General features: G+C 35.1%; 1 protein-coding gene across 9 annotated transcripts in view; it reads left to right on the top strand.

Annotated features, from left to right (window-relative positions):
• ACBD6 (acyl-CoA binding domain containing 6) overlaps positions 1–18,699 on the top strand; it is a 215,283-nt gene that overhangs the window by 64,570 nt on the left and 132,014 nt on the right. For all 9 annotated transcript variants that reach the window (XM_086693804.1, XM_086693810.1, XM_086693811.1 and 6 more), the window contains one exon: positions 5,770–5,852. In XM_086693804.1, the coding sequence (XP_086549930.1) occupies positions 5,770–5,852 (83 nt within the window). The remainder of the gene's footprint in view (positions 1–5,769; positions 5,853–18,699) is intronic.

Genomic DNA, 18,699 nt, shown 5'->3' with positions numbered 1-18,699 from the left:
GAAGAAAACCAGGCACAATAGATGAAAAATAGTGATTTTCAGACATTGTACTAAAACTAGTATAAAACTAGGAAAGAAGAGAAACAAACAAAATGAGCCCTACAGTTGCCTCAGCTTATGGCCAGGAAACAATTTCCAAGCTGTAGTCCAGGGAGGAGGGTCCCAAAAGAATCTGACTCTCTTACTAATTTGAGCTGGAAAATGCAGGGCTGAATACTGGAGAGGATGTTCTTGCATAGAAAGAGAGTTTTAAAGATGTACAGAGGGGTCCCTTTGGCTGAATACTAATCTGTGTGTGAGAGAGGAAACTAACAAGCTGAGGAAAGAAATACAAGAAAGCAGTAAGCCAAAATAATTCCTGGAGCTGACATATTTCATTTCATACTAGTCAGAGTGGAAAGAAAATTTAGTATATGGGACATAATGTTTTAGAGGCCTCAGAAGGATTTCTGTTTAGTAGTGAAGCTAAATTAAGCTCTGGATTAAAGGCTGCTCTGCCCCTGCCTTAACAGAACTTAAAAGTGAGCCTTGAAAGGATCAAATTGATTCCACATAACTGAATTCATACCAAAACAAAGTCTAACATAATTAAAAGAACACAAGAACATCAAGCAAATGATTAAAATTCACAATGTTTTACAAAAAAAAGTAAAAGTCTTTCAGGCATGCAAAGATAGCAGGAAAATATGACTCCTAACCTGGAGGAAAACCTGTCAATAAAAGCAGATGCAGAAAAGATAGAGATGAGAAAATTATAAATATATTTTATAAACTCAAGAAAGTTGAGGAAGACATACAAACATAATGGGGAAGAGAAATAGAAGATACAAAGAGACCCAAATGGAATTTCTAGAGATGACAATTTCTAAAATGAAAAATATACTGCATAAGATTAACAGCAAATTAGACATTGCATAAGAAAAGATCAGTACTTGAAGATGTAGCAAGTGAACCTAATAAAAATGAAGCACACAACATAGAAAGACTGACTAAAAAATGAACAGAGCCCCAGTGAACTATGGGAAAATATCAAGCAGTGTAGCATGTATATAGTCCCAGAAGGAAGTGAAAAAGCAAGAGAGAGGAAAAGATAGGAGAAAAAAAAAACCCCAAAACATTAATGATAGCTGAAATGTTAAAACATTTGATGAAAACTTATAAACCAGAGTTTTCAGCCTTTGCACCATTGACATTTAGGGCTGAATAAGTTTTTGTTGTAGAGGGCTGCTCTGTACATTGTAAGATGTCTAGCAACATCTCTGGACTCTACTGTCTAGATGCTTATCCGACTGAGCCACCCAGGCACCCCATAAACTATGGACTTTAATTAATTACATGTACTACATTAATGTAAGATGTTAATAACAGTGGAAAATTTGGGAGAGGGGAGAATATGGGAACTTTCTGTACTTTCCACTCGATTTTCTGTAAACCTGAAACTCTAAAAAATAAAGGCTATTAAATAAAAAAAAAACTGTGCTCATCCCTTTCCAAAATACCATATAATTCTTAATTATTAGTATGTGTTTTCACAGCAAATAATTGCCAAGCAGATCACAGGTGTTTTTCTAAATTGCCTATTCACATTAAGAGGTTCAGTGAATGACACCAACAGAAACTATGATTGTCTTGTGAATAACCTTGTGTTCTTGCTTCTGTCTTGCCCCCTAAAATATACTAATCAGCCTTCAGCAAAGAACACGAATACATAAATTCTGTAACATTCTAAGCATACCCTCACACTAAGGCCTGTGCACTGGCTGTTTCCTGTACCTGGAACAATATTCCCTAGATATTTGCAAGTCTCACCTCTCTACCTCTTTTATGTCTTTATTCATATGACCTTCTCAGTGAGGCCCTCCTGACCTTATTTAAAATTACAGTTCTCTTCCCCACGTTAATTTTTTTTTCCATAGCACTGATCATTTTTAATATTAGAAAACTTATTTATTTCTCTCTCTCTCTCTCAGACATTACATGATTTCAGTGTGTTAGTATTGTATCCTGCAATTTCGCTAGATTTGTTTATTAGTTCTTTCAGTTTCTTGTGGTCTATATGTGTGTATGTGGGAGGGATCTTTAGGATTTTCTGCACATAAGATCATGTCATCTGTGAATGGAAATAATTTTATTTCTTCCTTTCCAATTTGAATGACCTCTTTTATTTTCCTTGCCTAATTGCTCTGGCTAGGATTTCCAATACCGTGTTGAAAAGAAGTGTTGAAAGTGGGCATCCTTCCTTTGTTCCTGATCTTTGAGGAAAAACTATAAGTTTTTCACTATTGAGTGTGCAGTTAGCTGTTGCTTTTCATATTTGGCCTTTAGTATGTTGAAATAATTTCCTTCTATTTTTGGTTTATTGAGTGTTGTTTTTTTTTTTTTTTTTTTATGAAAGGGTGTTGAATTTCGTCAAATACTTTTTTCTGTACCAATTGAGATGATCATGTAGCTTTCCGTCATTTTGTTTTGTGATGTTTTTCATGTGTTGAACCATACTGTCCTTACGTTCACAGGAATAAATCCCACTTGGTCATGATATGTAATCCTTTTAATGTATTCAGTTTGCTAGTATTTAGTTGAGGGTTTTTTCATCAGTATTCCTCAGATATTGTTTTGTAGTTTTCTTCTAGTTTCTTTGTCTGGCTTTGGCATTAGGGTAACGCTGGCCTCATAAAATGAGGTTAGGTATGTTGCCTCTTCTTCAGATTTTTGGAAGAGTTTGAGAAGGATTAGGTTTTAATTCTTTAAATGTTTGGTAAAATTCTTTAGTGAAATGTTCTGGTCCTGGGCTTTTCTTTTTTGGGAGATTTTAAATTTCTGAACCAATCTCCTTAATGGTTATAGGTTTCTTCAGATTTTTTATACATAATTTTATCATGGTAGGTTCTATATATCTAGAATTTATGTATTTCTTCTACATTATCCAACATGTTGGCATATCATTGTTTATAGTAGTCTCTTAAAATTCTCTTTCATTTCTGTGGTATTAGTGGTAAAGTCTCCTTTTTAGTTTCTGATTTTAGTTGTTTACTCTTTTTTCTTAGTTAATCTAGAGCAGCTCATTTCTTTCTATCACAGAATAATATTGTATTGTATAGATGTACCACAGTTAGGTTCTCTGTTCATCTGTTGAAGGACATCTTAGTTGTTTCTAGGTTTTGCCAGTTATTTAAAAAAACTGCTTTAAACATTGATGTTTTGTGGATATAAATTTTCAATTTGCAGGGGCAAGGGGGGTCAGTACCTAGAAGCAGAATTACTGGATCATATAGTAAGATTATATTCAGTTTTAGAAGAACTGCCAAAACCCTCTTCCAAAGTGGCTGTTCCATTTGCATTTCCTCCAGCAATGAATGAGAGTTCCTGGTGGCTTCACATTTTTACCAGCATTTGGTGTTATCAGTCTTTTGGAATTTAGCCGTTCTAAGAGGTATGTAGTAATGTCTCATTATTATTTTAATTTGCACTTCCCTAATGACATATGATGTTGGACATCTTTTCATTTGCTTACCTGCCATCTGTGTATCTGTGTATCTTTTTTGGTAAGGTGTCTGTTCAGATCTCTTGCCCGTTTTAAAAATTGGAATACTTATACTATATTGAATAAAAGTGATGAGGGGGTGTCATCCTTGTCTTGTTCTTGATCTTAGAGGGAAAGCTTTGAGCTTTTAACCATTGAGTATGATGTTAGCTGTGGGTTTGTCATATATGCACTCTATTATGCTGAGGTATGTTCCCTCTGTACCCACCTTGTTAGGAGTTTTTCTCATGAATGGGTGTTGAATTTTGTCAGATGCTTTTTCTGCATCTATTGAGATGATCATATGATTTTTATCCTTCATTTTGTTAATGTGGTACACGTAGATTTTCCCCTCTGGTATGTTCTTGGAGTCTGTTCTTTGTCAGGAAGCTGCGTGACGCACCCTTTCCTTGTTTTCAGTCTTGTCACTCATTTAGCAAGCATCTCTTGGACACCATCTGTGTTTCAAATTTATTGTACTAATGGAGTATGTATTTAGAACATAATTGCGTTGAATAAAATGGGTTCTCCCTATGGTATGTGCTTTTTTAGTATAAAGAAAACATTCTCTATTCTGGAAATTCTTTGCAGCATTTATTCTCTAAGAATGGTCTTCAGAGAAGAGAGGGATCTGGCATTTACTTGGTGCTTCTTACTTGCCAGCATCAACTAGTATACCTTGTCATTAAATTGTGACAGGAATTATTTATGATATTGTAGCTTTGTTTCTGTCATAAATTGGTAACTGCATCAATTGATCTCAAAAATTTCCACCCTTTCTCAAAACTGGTTTTCCCAGTGATCTCAGGAACTAATAGAATATGCTGTCTCCAAGACCTTTTTCCTTTACCCAGTGGTTCACAAACAAAAAGTGACAACAATAAAACAAAACCTCTTCTTTAAAGAACAGGGGGAGGGGTGGGGAACCAAGTATATGGGGATTACCTATATTTTTCTGAAGTGAAACTAGTTAATTAAATTAAACAATAATAGTATTAGTTTCTTTTTTTTATTATTTTAAAGTTTATTCTTGAGAGAGAGAGAGAGTGAGCACATGATCAGGGGAGGAGCAGAGAGAGAGAGAGAATCCCAAGCAGACTCCGCATTGTCAGCGCAGAATCCAACATCGGGCTTGAACCCACAAACTGTGAGATCATGACCTGAGCTGAAATCCACTGTTGGATGCTTAACTAACTGAACCACCCAGGCACCCCTATTTTTTTTTTTTTTATTTTAGAGAGCAAGAGAGAGAGCGTGAGTCAGGAAGAGGGGCACAGAGAGAGAGAATCCCAAGCAGGCTCCACGCTCAGTGCAGAGCCTGATGCAGTTCTCAACCCCGTGACCCTGGGACCCTGACTTGAGCCAAAATCAAGAGTTGGACGCTCAACTGACTGAGCCACCCTGGCTCCCCTAAAAGTATTAGTTTTGATTCTAAGACATTTATGTTTAGAATTTTGATTTTGGCAGGGTATCCTGGCCTAAAAACTGTCATTATTGCAGGAGATGTGGGCTTTTGCAGAGATTGCAATTTGAACCTTTTAGACAATAACATCCGAGTTTACTGCTTCCATATTATATGTTTTAGAAGAATCTTATTTCTAAATTAATCTTAATTTTGTGCTTTTTGAAAATATTGAGGGTCAGGGCCTATTGAATACTTAATTTTGGAAAGTGTTTCCATAACAATTTGCTTCTTTTTTTCATTTATCTTAGGTCATAATTTCCTTTCCTTTCTCCTCCACCTTCTCTCCTTTCTTTTTGCCACCAAAAAAATATTTTTTCTTTGTGTTTGAGTTTGAAGTTTTAGTATGGTTTAGTTTTTTCTTATTTGGAAATTGTAATTTTGTTAATAATCTCGGTATGATGTTCCTGATCACGTTCATATCTGGTATTTATAGGTCATATTTCATTTTCATTTTTCTACATTGAGCATCAATATTCTCCACAGTGAACATAGCATCTTCTAATCAGCTAAGGGAATGGTGGGCTTCAGGTGGCTCCAGAGTTCAGTAGCGGAATGACTTTGGTTTGCTAGTGGGTACTCATTCCATTACTCTGATGACTTGAGAATCGTTTTGCCTTTTGGATACCATCTTGAAATTGTTACTGGGGCCTCAGAGAAATTGTGGACCTCAAATCTTTAGTATTCCTTAGCAAAGTATTATTTTAGAACTATTTTAAATACACACTGCCTTAATCCATGTATCTTTTTCCACCTTCCTTCCTCCCTACCCCCTGTCCCCATACAGTTACCTGAGAAGAAAGGAAAAGAAGCAAATACCGGTTTTGGTGGCCCCGTTGTTAGTTCTCTGTATCATGAAGAAATCATCAGGTAATTTTTCTTCTGGTATTGGGTAATAGGGATACATACATACGTATATATGTGTATTTATGTGTGTGCATATGTATATGTGTGTTTGTGTGTATTTTTTTTAATCCTGAAAGCTTCGATTTGTGAAGAACTTTTTCTTAATGTGAAATGAAACTGATTTTGGTGGTATCTCTAGGAGGATAATAAATAGCAGGAAAGAATTTTTTAGGTGTTTTATCTTTGAGATCAATAAGTGTCTGAATCATTGCCAGATAGTAACCTTTTCCACCATGTAAGTAGTTGGTAGGGCAAGGTTTTGTGTCTCACACAGTCTAAAGCTGTGGATTTTTGTTGTTGATGTTGTTTTCCTCAAAATATCATCATTTCTTCGTGTGTGTGTATGTGTGCGTGTGTATTTGTGTTCATGTTTATTTACAATACTGATAAAAATGCCATTATCCTTTCTTTTCTTTTTTCTTAGTTTGGCTGTAATCTGAACTCAAGTATGTAAAGGGAGGTAGTGATTCAGTCTCATAAAGCTTGTACAATTTCTAAAAAAATATTTATGTTCTTTTTTAGAAAACAAAGGTTTTTAATTTTTTGTTGTCATTGTTAAATTACCATTTCTTTTAAAGATTAGAAATCTTCTTGAGTATAAAACGGTACACCAAGGAGAATATTGTGGAGAGTCCTCAGAAAGTTAAACAGAGAATTACTATATGATCCAACAATTCTACTTTTGATTTTATATCTAAAAGAATTGAAAACAGGATCTCAGAAGACCCATGTTTACACACCCATGTTGACAGCAGCACTATTGATAGCAGCCAAGAGGTGGGAGCTACCCGGATGCCCATGGGCAGTTGAATGGATAAACAAAATGTGGTCTATACATATAATAGAATATTATTCAGCCTCAAAAAGGCAGGAAATTCTGACACATACTATAGAACATGGATGAAGCTTGAGGACATTATGCTAAGTGAAATAAGCCATTCACAAAAAGGTAAATACAATATGGTTCCTCTATATGGAAGTATCAAGAGTAGTCAGATTCGTAGAAACAAAAAGTAGAATGGTGGTTGTCAGGAGCTGGAGGCAGTAGGAAATGGGGAGTTGTTATTTAATGGGTAAGGAGCTTCAGTTTTCCAAGATGAAAAAGTTCTGGGGACCGGTTGCACAACAGTGTGAATAATACTTAACACTACTGAACTGTATACTTAGAAATGGTTAAGAAGGTAAATTTTATGTTATGTAGGGTTGTTTAACTACAGTTAAAGAAATTCTTCGTGATCATCTCATATTATTTAACTAGGATCTTAAATTTTATGTATAAAATGTCTTGATTAATCTTTTTCTTTCAGTACCATGTGAAAATCAGGAAAGGGATTTTGTCCTGCTTTAAAGTCATGTGGCACATTCTACTAAGATTTTTACCTTACAAATTTAAATAAGAATCTCTAATGCTGTTACACTTTTTGAGTTACCTGAACTTTATTTTTCTTACTTATTCACATGAAATGAATGAGCAGTAATTTTTTTTAATTTTTTAAAAATGTTTTATTTATTTTTGAGACAGAGAGAGACAGAGCGTGAGCAGGGGAGGGGCAGAGAGAGAGACACACACAGAATCCGAAGCAGGCTCAGGATCTGAGCTATCAGCACAGATCCTGAAGCGGGGCTCAAACTCACAAACCGCGAGATCATGACCCGAGCCGAAGTCGGACGCTTAACTGACTGAGCCACCCAGGTGCCCCGAATGAGCAGTAATTTTTAAGTGGAAAATTGGGTTCACCTAAATTTATTGAAGGGAAATACCTATCTTTATTGAATAAAGAGTAAATTGTACCAAATATGTATGCTGCACTCTTGCAGAAGAGTTTGCTGACATTATCTCCCACATGAAGATGTAATGATAGGACTCCGGGGAAGCATTCTAGGAGGAAAGTTATTGCTTCCACTATGAATCAAAAACTTTAAAAGCTCATAGTTTCCCATTCCTGACCAGTCATTTGGTACTAAAGGTCCTATCTTGAATCTGTTTGCAGAGTAAGCATATCATTGTTATAGATTAAATGTTTATTTGGGGAAGGCTGATGAGAATTGGAGGGGAAAAAGATACTTTTTAAGGCTGATTTGGAATACATTTGCCACTCTGATCCCTTTTTGGGACCCTGAGAACTCTGAGGAGCTCATACAGTTTTGAGGAAGCATAGTTTAAAAACTTTTTCAGAGTTAAACCCCCCCTTCCCCTCAGCCCTTATATAGTGGTTTACTTAATTTGTATATTCTGTCTTTAGAGTCTTCTAAAATTGGCATCTTAGAACTTTAACCCTACCAATCAAAATTTATTAAGTGTTTAAATCAAATCAGTAAAACCTTTAGAGTCATTTTTCTATATATTAAGAGGACAGGTTAGTCATTCCTTCTGTTTTCCTGTAAGTCCTTTATTCACACTTGTTATAGCATTTATCATGTTATAACACATTAAATAGAAGTTTTAAAAAGCCTATATCCTGGAGTGCCTGGATGGCTCAGTTGATGAAGTGTCAGACGTCGGCTCAGGTCATGATCTTGTGGCTCATGAATTCAGGCCCCGCATCAGGCTCTGTGCTGGTGGCTCAGAGCCTGGAGCCTGCTTCAGATTCTGTGTCTCCCTCTCTCTCTCTCTGCCCCTCCCCTGCTCACGCTCTGTATCTCTCTCTCAACAATAAATAAACATTAAAAAAATAATAATAATAAAACCTTGTATCCTTTCTGCTGAATTTTTAGTTTTTGGAGGCCAAGGATCATATTTTATCCATTTCTGTGTTTTGAGTGTCTGAGGAAGTTCCCAAAAGTTAGTAGGTTATCTAGTAAAAGTACCCAGAACTCAGGAGGTATCCATGGCTCTTCCTTCAGGGAGCTGATAATTCAGTGATTGTTGCTCACATAGAGTTAACCTAGTGTTCATATCATAAAGCAAAGAGTGCTGGTTTGGTTTTCTTGTGATAATACCCATACTCACTTATTTTCCTAGGCAGTTTTTAAAAATGTGTAAGCTATTTCCTTTCCTAGTTAGATTAAATTAAGATTATGTCTTGACTTTTTTTAAAAAAATCATTATACTTAACTTTCTAACAATATCAGTTGTCTATAAACAATAGTGATCTTTATTTTGTGTGCCAATTTCCTTAAGGGCTCCCAAAGCCTAGTACTTTTCCAAAAAACATTCTGAGTACAGTTTCTTTTGGAATGTCCAGTGACATGGCTGATTACAGTTAAACATTACTCCACTGGAAGTGAAAGTAAATATCTGGAAATGGTGTATTTCTAAGACAGAATTAAACTATCCTGGAAGAGTTAACCTACCTGCTTATCCTCCACCCAGTTCCTAAAGAAGTCACTCTTAGATTTAAATCAAATATTTAGGATTTTGACCATGAGAAACAATAACAAAATAACACAGCTTATTTTCATAAAGTACAGATTTGAATTCATCTCCTCACACACTTATTATGAATCTGTCAGACAAACATTGTGGATATTTGTGCTTCCCATCTTCACTTTTGAATAGTATGTTCTTAGTATTTTGGCATCTATAGTATGTTTAATAAATATTACTCCTTAATCCGGTGAAATATGAACCTCTGCTAGGGACAAAACTGATTAGTCTTGGCCTTATTTTTTTAAGTCATCTAAATTTTCATTCTCTTGGTGTGTATTTTGGAACATATGATTAAGATATGAAACAGTAGGAAACATGAATGTGAACCACTGAAAGCCTTTTAATTGTTTCAGATGTTAATTTTGTCACTACTAACAGTGGAATCACAACACTTAGTCATTTTTTTGTAATCAAGAAGTCATTTTACAATTGAACAGAATTCTACTATAACAAACTAGATCATGATAAAAATCATTCTAGACTGAAATGTCGATTATTTCAGTAATGGAGTAGAAGTGGTCCCTGTTGTTTCTGAAGTATAAAAATGCAGTTGCAGCAATGAAAACAGGCTGTTTGTTGGAGTTTGTGTAATCAAATTTTGCTTGTGCTTAGGTGACATATCTGGTATTTTATTTTTCCAAGAGGAAGTTGTGCTTTAACTAATTGCTAATTGCAGTTTCTTGGCAGAATCACGCTCAACTGAAGTGAAAGTGACAGGTTTTAGAGTTTTAGAAATGTCAAATGGCAAACTTAGGTGAAAGGAAAAGTTTTCTTTTGTAGAACCATTTTTTTAAAAGCCACTAAAAAAGTATTTTGAAGGTCTGTTTTAGATACTTTAGTATATAAACCTCTAATTTTTTTCCCCATTTTTAAAGATCAGGAAAATCAGTATCTAATAAACTCATGTAATAAGGCTTGGGCTCCATTTTTGTGGCAGTTTTCCTGACTAATGTGTATTGTAGGTGATAAGTTAAAGGCCCATTTTCATTTTATTGTAAATGTTCTTGAGCCAAGGGCCACTGGGGCCAATTCTGAGCTTGCTCCTTGCCTGTTGTGGTTCTGACCCTTATTTCCACTCTGTCACAGAAAGTGACAATATCATGTCATAGATACAGATCTCTGTGTTAATATTCTAGAGCCCCGACACCAATTTTTCATTATGAAGCTGGTTAATTGTTCTGTAGTATAATGGAGGAGATACAGTGTGAGGCTAATTAAATACCAAAAATTATGAGGCCAGACTGCCAGCATTCAAATGTTGATTCCCTCAGTAGTTCTGTGACCTTGGACAAGTTACTTTATCTACAAAATAGGGGTAACTGTATTACCTTTCTCATATGACACTTATGTGAATTATTTGAATATGTATACACAGGCATCCTAGAATAGTACCTGGCACAAAATGAGTTACTATGTAACTTTTAACTTTTATTAACATTGTTATACTCAGCACAACCCCACAACAGGAACCGACAGCACAGGGCTCAGGTTATGAACTAAAAATCACAAGTCAGCCTGGTTATAGAATTAGGTACAGGTTGTTTGCTTTTGCAAGAGAAAATGGAAAACAAGGAAGAAAGAGCCAGTGCTATTAGAATCTGTATTAGAACTATAGAAACAGGAGAGTAACAAATCTTTTAACTCAAAGACAGTTGCTCTAGACTTGAGATCAGTTGTGTTTCATTTATACTGCAGATGGGCATAAAAAGCTCTGATTAATAAGCATAGGGCTTTGCAAAGAGTCAAATGCTTCTGCACTACATATACTGACTCACTTAATAAGAAATCACTTTTGGTGACTTGTATACTTAGAAGGTTTTATCTAGAAGATGGCACATAAACTGAGAAATTAGGGCAAGAATTAAAAATACAATAAATGAAGCATGTACAGTGTCCATTCTACCCTGCAATAAGATTTGGTCCTCCTTGTTATATTTTGTACTTTGATGCTATGTAATCTATCAGAATTTTATTAATCCCACTTAGACAGGCAGCCATCTGGACCTTCTCTAAGCAAGACCAGACCAGTATACAACCAAAATGATTGATGGGCTCTGGAATTGATTAGTTGTTCTGTGAGACAAATGAACTGTTTTGGCAGAAAATACCAGAGGTCACTGCTGTGGTCAGACACAAAAGCCTGTAGAATTTTAAAGAGATGCTTTCATCATTGACTTAGAAAGTTAAAAATTTTAAACAGTAATGGATTTTGAAAATATTTAAGAATTATCTTTTTATTGGCTGCTCTTTAGTTCTGAATATAAAGTGGAATAATATAAATAATAATTCACAATAAAAGTGATTATACTTTAATTTTGTATTTGTGATAAAAATGTGAACTGGAATGATAGTCGTATAGAGGCCTATCACTTACACATAAATTGTACTCTAAAATTTTCCTGAAAGAGGTGTGATTGGAGAAAAAGCTACAACATACATTGTTTTATTTTTAAGTGATTTATAAAATCAGATGGTATAAAACCCCATTCAGTTATGTATTCAGCTTCACATTGTTAGATAGCAATCTGTTTGAACAAATCTATGTAAGACTCCAAAGCTTTAAGAGAATGTGTTATACATGTTTGTACTTTAAAATTTGAATATTTGGATTTTTTTGCTTTCAGTTGGCTAAGTCTTTCTGGGATACTACTGTCCCATTGACACCACTGTCCTTAGCACCAAAAAGATTATCCTGCTTCCTTACATCTGTTTGGCTGGTAGTAGTGAAAACCTTCCCTGTTTCACTGTGTTGCCCATGATCAACATTGTGTTAACACTTTGGTGATAGGTGATAAATTGGATGACATATGTCTTGTTACATTCTGGTTATTCTTTGAGGACTACACAAGTATGTATAGGCAAGTGGGCAACTCCCCCTTGAGAATCTGACTGCTCGGAATGAACTTGAGTTATGGATTTATTCAGCCTGTAAAACCTCAGCTGGCATAAATAATTGAGAAAGCAAAGGTTTTTCTGTGGTGCATACCTCAGGGACTCATGGCTCCCTTCCTCCTCTCTACCCTCCTTTCTTATGAAAATGATCCCAGTTGCACTCCTAGATAATAACACACCAAGCAATTAAAAGCCATGGGTGGCTGGAGAGAGGAGAAAAGGTTTAGTTAATGAGCTTTTCCTCTTCCAGTGCCCAGGAGAGCCTTAGGAATGACAAGGCGATTAAAGCGAAGAGATAATTATAGATTATGTGAAAATGGGTCCCTTGAGACAAGCAGGTCTTGCCATAAACAGTAACTGTTGTAAGAGTCTCCTGGCTCTCATATTCACCCTTTTCTTACGTGCTTAATTTAGCTCCTGTGTGCTCAGTGTCCTGATGCCAACCAAGCATCTAGGCAGATCCACCTGTTTGTAGATCAACAGCCCTTTCTGAACAAGAGGTCATTCCTCAACTAAAACCATCATCTTCTCCTCTCTCCTTTCTTTTTTCTTTATTCTTCCCCCTCTTCCTTTTCCTCACTTTGTTGTCTCTTTTCTCTCTGCTCCTCTAATCTTATCCATATCCTTATATAGTACTTGTGAAATGCTAGACACTTAGACTTGTTTACAAAGTTTAGTGTGTGTGTGTATGCACTATAAAGATGCGTATAGTTACGGGTTTATTCTATCCATTATAATAAAAAGTGGTATATGTATTACACATAATATAAATAAATGTTTTCTGCTATTTAAATGCTTTAGAGACATAAAGATATTTTAAAATGTTAGCAGAGATGTTAGTGTTGTGAAATAGTCATCTTCTTAATTATCATTTAATTATTGTCACCTATTCTGTCAATACTGAAAGCAAGCAATTTTGGTTCATTACATTGCCTTTTGATTTATAAGAACTTTGCTGATTGCGTTGTATACAGTAATAAATGGTGTTTATTAAAGTTGGAATTCTGTGTGAAAAGGACATTGTTATATTACATGATTTTATTTATAAATTTTACCCAATATAAAATTTTATATATGTATTAGGTAAGTATTTTACCAGTATTTTATGTAAAATATGTCATTTCTAGGTCTCTTATGTCACACTGGTCTACTGTCTCCTTTATCCCTTACTATATAAAAAATTCTGTTTCCTCCTGTTCCAAAATAATTCACATCCACCTAGTTTTCATTATTGCCACCATCCTGCCTTTTGCAATACTGTCACTAAACAGTCATCGTCTCTTGGCCAGGACACTGCAGAATGGTTTGAGAACTAGATTCCTTTTTCCTTTCCTGCCTCCTCCCCAGATTTATAACTCATATCATTGTGTCACTCTCCTACTTGAAGCCCTTTTAATGGTTTCTTATAGCGCTTAGGATAAAGTCTAATATTCTTTAACATGTCTTACAGGGCCCTTCATCATCTCATCTGATGCCAGTTTCTCCCCCCCCCCACCCCCATACTGACTCTACTCCACCTACATTGGCGTATTTTTATTTCCTTGGAGGTCTAATTAACATTTGTTAGATGAATTGATTGATAGTGTTATATAAAGGCATATGAGAAATGACCCCAGTGTACAACATGTGTTAAAATCTTAAGGTAATAATATCAGCTAACATTTATGGACCACTAATTATGTGCTAGTTACTATACTACATGTGTTATATATATTATTTCAGTTAATCTTCAGAATGATCCTTTAAGCTGTAGGTATTGATATCCCTATTTTACAGATGAAGAAACTTAGACTCAGAAAAGTTAGGTTACTTGACCAAGGTCACATGGTTTGTACTCTGCTGTTGCTACAGTATATTGCCTCTGAGATGGTTGAGGAATCCTTGTGTTCTGCAATTAGTGAAATTAATTTTGATAGTTGTTATTATACGAACAGAGTGAATATCTTCAATTTAAACTTTTAAAGCCCTTTTCTGTTTGTTTTTTAAGATGTGCTTTACCAGTAAAATTATATCATCATTATACTGATGATGTTTCTTTTGGATTCATTGATGTTATTGATTTTAGACTTATCGTAATGTTTGAGAACGTAACTCAGCTCTATAGAGCCTGTTAGCCAAGGATTCTATAGATGTTTCTGATGTGGCCACTGGTTTTCCAGGATTTGATCAGAATTAAAATAAATTTTTTCATATGGACATTTGAAGTATCAGAAATTTTAATCAACTATTTTAGAGTTAAGTAGGTTTTTAAGAGGTAGAAATGCATTTTTAGTAACTAGTGTCTATAAATCATGGCTAGATAACTTTTCCAGAATAAGAGGTTATCTTCAAGAAGTACCTGGGACATTGATCTTTCCTTTGTCATTGCTTCCTTGAAAAAATGTGAGAAAAATACATTAACAGCATATTAACAACTTAAATAAGATAACAGATAGAACTTTTTATTTAAGGCTTTTTAAGAATTTTCTAGACCTACCAATAAGTACGCTATAATATAACCCTGTTGAAAATATTTATTATTTGGTGAAGAAGATAATTGTCATTACCACATAACAGGAAGGGGGAAAACTAACTGGTTATGTACTATAACTGTGTGAAAGTAATTGCAGATATAGTAGCAGTCTGAGTGGGAGGATTGTGATTCAGTATCTATAAGTTCTTTCATCATTCACCTGTCCTTTTGGCACTGTGTATTTTGAACCTACCTATTTTATTGACTCTAAAACACCACTGGTTTAAATACCATTAAGAAAAAATGCCACTAATTAATTGTAAGAGTCTACAGATTATAAGATTCATCAGAAATGTTAAAATATGAAAAAATTTGTGTTTTTTGTTTTTGTTTTTTTTTTGAGAGATCTTGCAAGCAGGGGAGAGGGACAGAGGGAGGGAGGGAGAAGATCCCAGGCAGGCTCCATGCCCAGCATGGAACCCAATGTGGGGCTTGATCCCACAACCCCAAGATCATGACCTGAGCTAAAATCAAGAGTTGGATGCTCAAATGACCAAGCCACCCAGGCACCCCATTATTTGTGTTTTAGAATCAATGAAATATGGCAGCTTTAACAAAGAGTTTCTCAGTGTCTTTTTGCCATCTAGGATTTCAGAAATTATTTTAAGAACAACACTGCAAACAACAAAAACCCCACTTTTGTAAGTGTCTTGATCTGAATGCTAGGTTTCTTGAGCTTAGTTATTGCTCCAGCATTGTTTGCCTCCTCTAGGGCATATGACCAAGGTATTTCAGAGAGGATGTACTATTTACAAGATTTTATCTGGAGGACCATAGTATAGACTCTCATTTATGGTCTTTGTAAGATTGATACTCGAAAACAGTGTTTTACGATGAAATTAACATCCAAAATTTTAATTAGATATTAATTAAAAGTGGGATTTTTGATGTGCTAAATATGACAGCTCGACTACTATTTAATTCTTGAGATAGGAGCTGACTTTACCAATTTGCTTCTCCCAGATAAGTCTTTCACCAGCTTTGCTAAAAACCTTTGAGTAAGAACAGATTTTTTCTTTCAAGAGAGAAGCAACTATAAACAAAGTTAAGATATGCTTGTATTAATTTTTTTATATTTGTAAATTAAAACATTCTTTTTTTAAGAATACAGAGTATCTTAATTTCTATGTAGATATTTTATCTCAGTTTCTAAAGTATTGATAGTTTAGTCATATCAAAGGTTATGTTTAGATATATATGAAATAAAGGTTGTACATTTACATATAAAATACAAAGGTTATATAAAAAAGAATTAGCATTAGACTTTGGGCTTTGTATTTAGCCTACAATAATAGAATGTTGATAATTTAGTCAGTGAGATCAGTAAGATGATGTAATTATTTCCTAAAGTTATATTTGGACAGAATAGCAAGTCTTTACCTTTCAGATTGACAACTTCTGGCCATATACTTGTCAAGTGAATTAAGAACTTAAATTCCTACAAAGAAGGTAGTATTCAGCAACAGCACTACTAAATTTTGTAAGACAGGGAGCAGGCTTTCATCCTAGAAAGACTGGCTCCTAAGGAACTTCACAGTGTGTTTTTAGTGAATTTATGTCCATTCTTCAATCTCAAAGATCTAAAAAAAAGACGCGTAGGTGAGCATACTCTCAGAGACAGAGTAGTATAATAAAATTCATCTGAAACTGAGGTGTAAACTAAAAAAGGCTTATTTATTTACCAAAGGCTGTGTCTTTGTAGTGATCCAAGTGTTTAGGTACCCTGGGTACCCTCTAAGTATTCAGGAACCCAGACAGATTAATAGGCGACCATTTGTGAATATGTAAATAGGTGAACCATTTTAAGAGTTGCTTTAACCAAGGTTCTAATGAAGCCTCTTGAACAAACTGTCTCCCAGCAGAGAAATAACTCAGGATTTTTCCCCCCCTCAAATTAATTGTTTCTTTTGGTCCGAGTTCAAAATTGGCTTCACTTTTCCCCTCCTATGGTTTATTGCTAACCATACCTCCTACTGAGGATAGTTGCCTTTTCAGGTTGGTTTGTTTGTTTTAGATATGCTAAGGTTAGTGTCTGACTCCAGTAGCTCTTTGGGTCTATATCTGGTATCTAATTTATCTCTCAACACTCTTGAGCGCTTTTTGTTGTTGATGCTTTTCCTTTTCTTTCTGTTCTTTGGAATATTCTTTCTGTTCTTCAGTAACCCAGCTGGCTGGCTGGTCAGTTCATCTTCCAGAGAGATAGGCTGTAACGTCAACTCTTCTGTAGTGCTTTATTTGATCATCCTTAGTGGATTAGCCCACTCCTTATTTCAGGCCTCTACTTTATAGAATATTGGGCTAATTTGACACTCAAAACAACTTTTTGCTATTGTAGTCCCTAAGAGAATTTTGGAAGACTATGTTCTCCTTTAGAATTTTATGATAACATCTAAAATTCTTATTTAAAAGTTTAAGTGTATTACAAAGGGCACAATTTCTGGTGTTTTGTAAATAATGGATTTTATAAGAAGAGATTTTATTTTGAAAGAGTGCAAGCTTGTGAGTGGGGGAGGGGCAAGGGGAAGGGAGAGAGAGAATCTTAAGCAGGCTCCACACTCAGTGCAGAACCTGACACAGAGCTCTATCTCACAACCATAAGATCATGACCTGAGCTGAAACCAAGAATCAGACACTTAACCAACTGAACCATGCAAGCACCCTGTGCAAATAATGAAATTTTAAAGTAAATAGATCACTCTTTTAGGTGAATCTAAATACTATAATGATAATACATTTTTTAAAAGTTTTGCTTTGTTTTTTTGAGAGAGAGCAAGAGTGGTGGAGGGGCAGAGGGAGAGGGAAAGAAAGAATCCTAAGCAGGCTGCACCGCCCATTGTGGAGCCTGTCCCAGGACTGTGTCTCACAACTGCAAGATCATGACCCAAGCTGAAATGAAGAGTTGATACTCAACTGACTGAGCCACCCAGGTGCCCCTATAATCCGTTTTTTAAAGTACATGAGCATGCTACCATTGAGAGGAGCTGGGAAATGGTACGCAAGATCTCTCTGTATTATTTCTTATATTGCATGTGAATCTTCAATTGTCTCAAAATAAAAAGTTTAATTAAAATTCTGATCTTGATTTAAAAATACATGAATAGGGTCTTTAACAGAAATTTTATGTCATTCCTTTTTCTCCTTTAATTCTACTTCTCCCACACAATTGTATTTTAAAGTAATACATTTTTATGTAATCTTATTGCACTATCATAATTCTCTGTAACAAAAATATGTATATAAGTTGGACTTTTTTAAAATGTAATTTTCTTTGACCCAGAACTATGCATTAAATCTTTTCCCATTTGAGTTATCACTTTAATTCTTCCTTTTTTTGTTTTTAATGTTTTGTTTTATTTTTGAGAGAGAGAGCATGTGCATGAGAGCAGGAGAGAGGCAGAGAGAGAGGGGACAGAGGATTCAAAGGGGGCTCTGTGCTGACAGCAGAGAGCCCAACATGGGGCTCGAACTCACAAACTGTGAGATCATGACCTGAGCTGAAGTCAGATGCTTAACCGACTGAGCCACCCAGGTGCCCCATCACTGTAATTATTCCTATACAGCTGATCAACATACATCATAAATATTATTAAAAAATTATTAAACATAAGTAAACTTTAATCGAAAATAGGTCTTAATGAGGTGGGTGAAGCTTTTAAAAATAGTTTTAACACAAAATATTACTTTTTATTAAAATGAGACAGAGATCAACATCGTCTGTTTTTAGCTTTGTTTATTTCAGCCCTTCCATTCTCTAACCTTAGATATAGAATGTTTCCCAACGCCAATTTTTCACCAGAATTGTCCCTATATTTATTACCAAGGAAGGTTTTCTATCTTGGGCTAATACAACCTACGTCTGATTTTTTCCCCCAAACCTTTTCCAGTATATTAGTTAAACAGAGTATTTCTAAGCAAAAGAGTAACAGGCTTAATTAATAGACATTGCTAAGTCTTAGCAAAGTCTTTTGGTTATACTTCTTACAAGTATACCATACTAAGGAGAGAGGTATATGACTTTCTTATATAAACTAGGAGGG

This window comes from Puma concolor, chromosome E4 (assembly GCF_028749965.1).
Source record: "Puma concolor isolate L17-30 chromosome E4, mPumCon1.1.hap2, whole genome shotgun sequence".
Lineage (NCBI taxonomy): Eukaryota > Metazoa > Chordata > Mammalia > Carnivora > Felidae > Puma > Puma concolor.
This window is presented reverse-complemented; position numbering and strand designations above follow the sequence as displayed.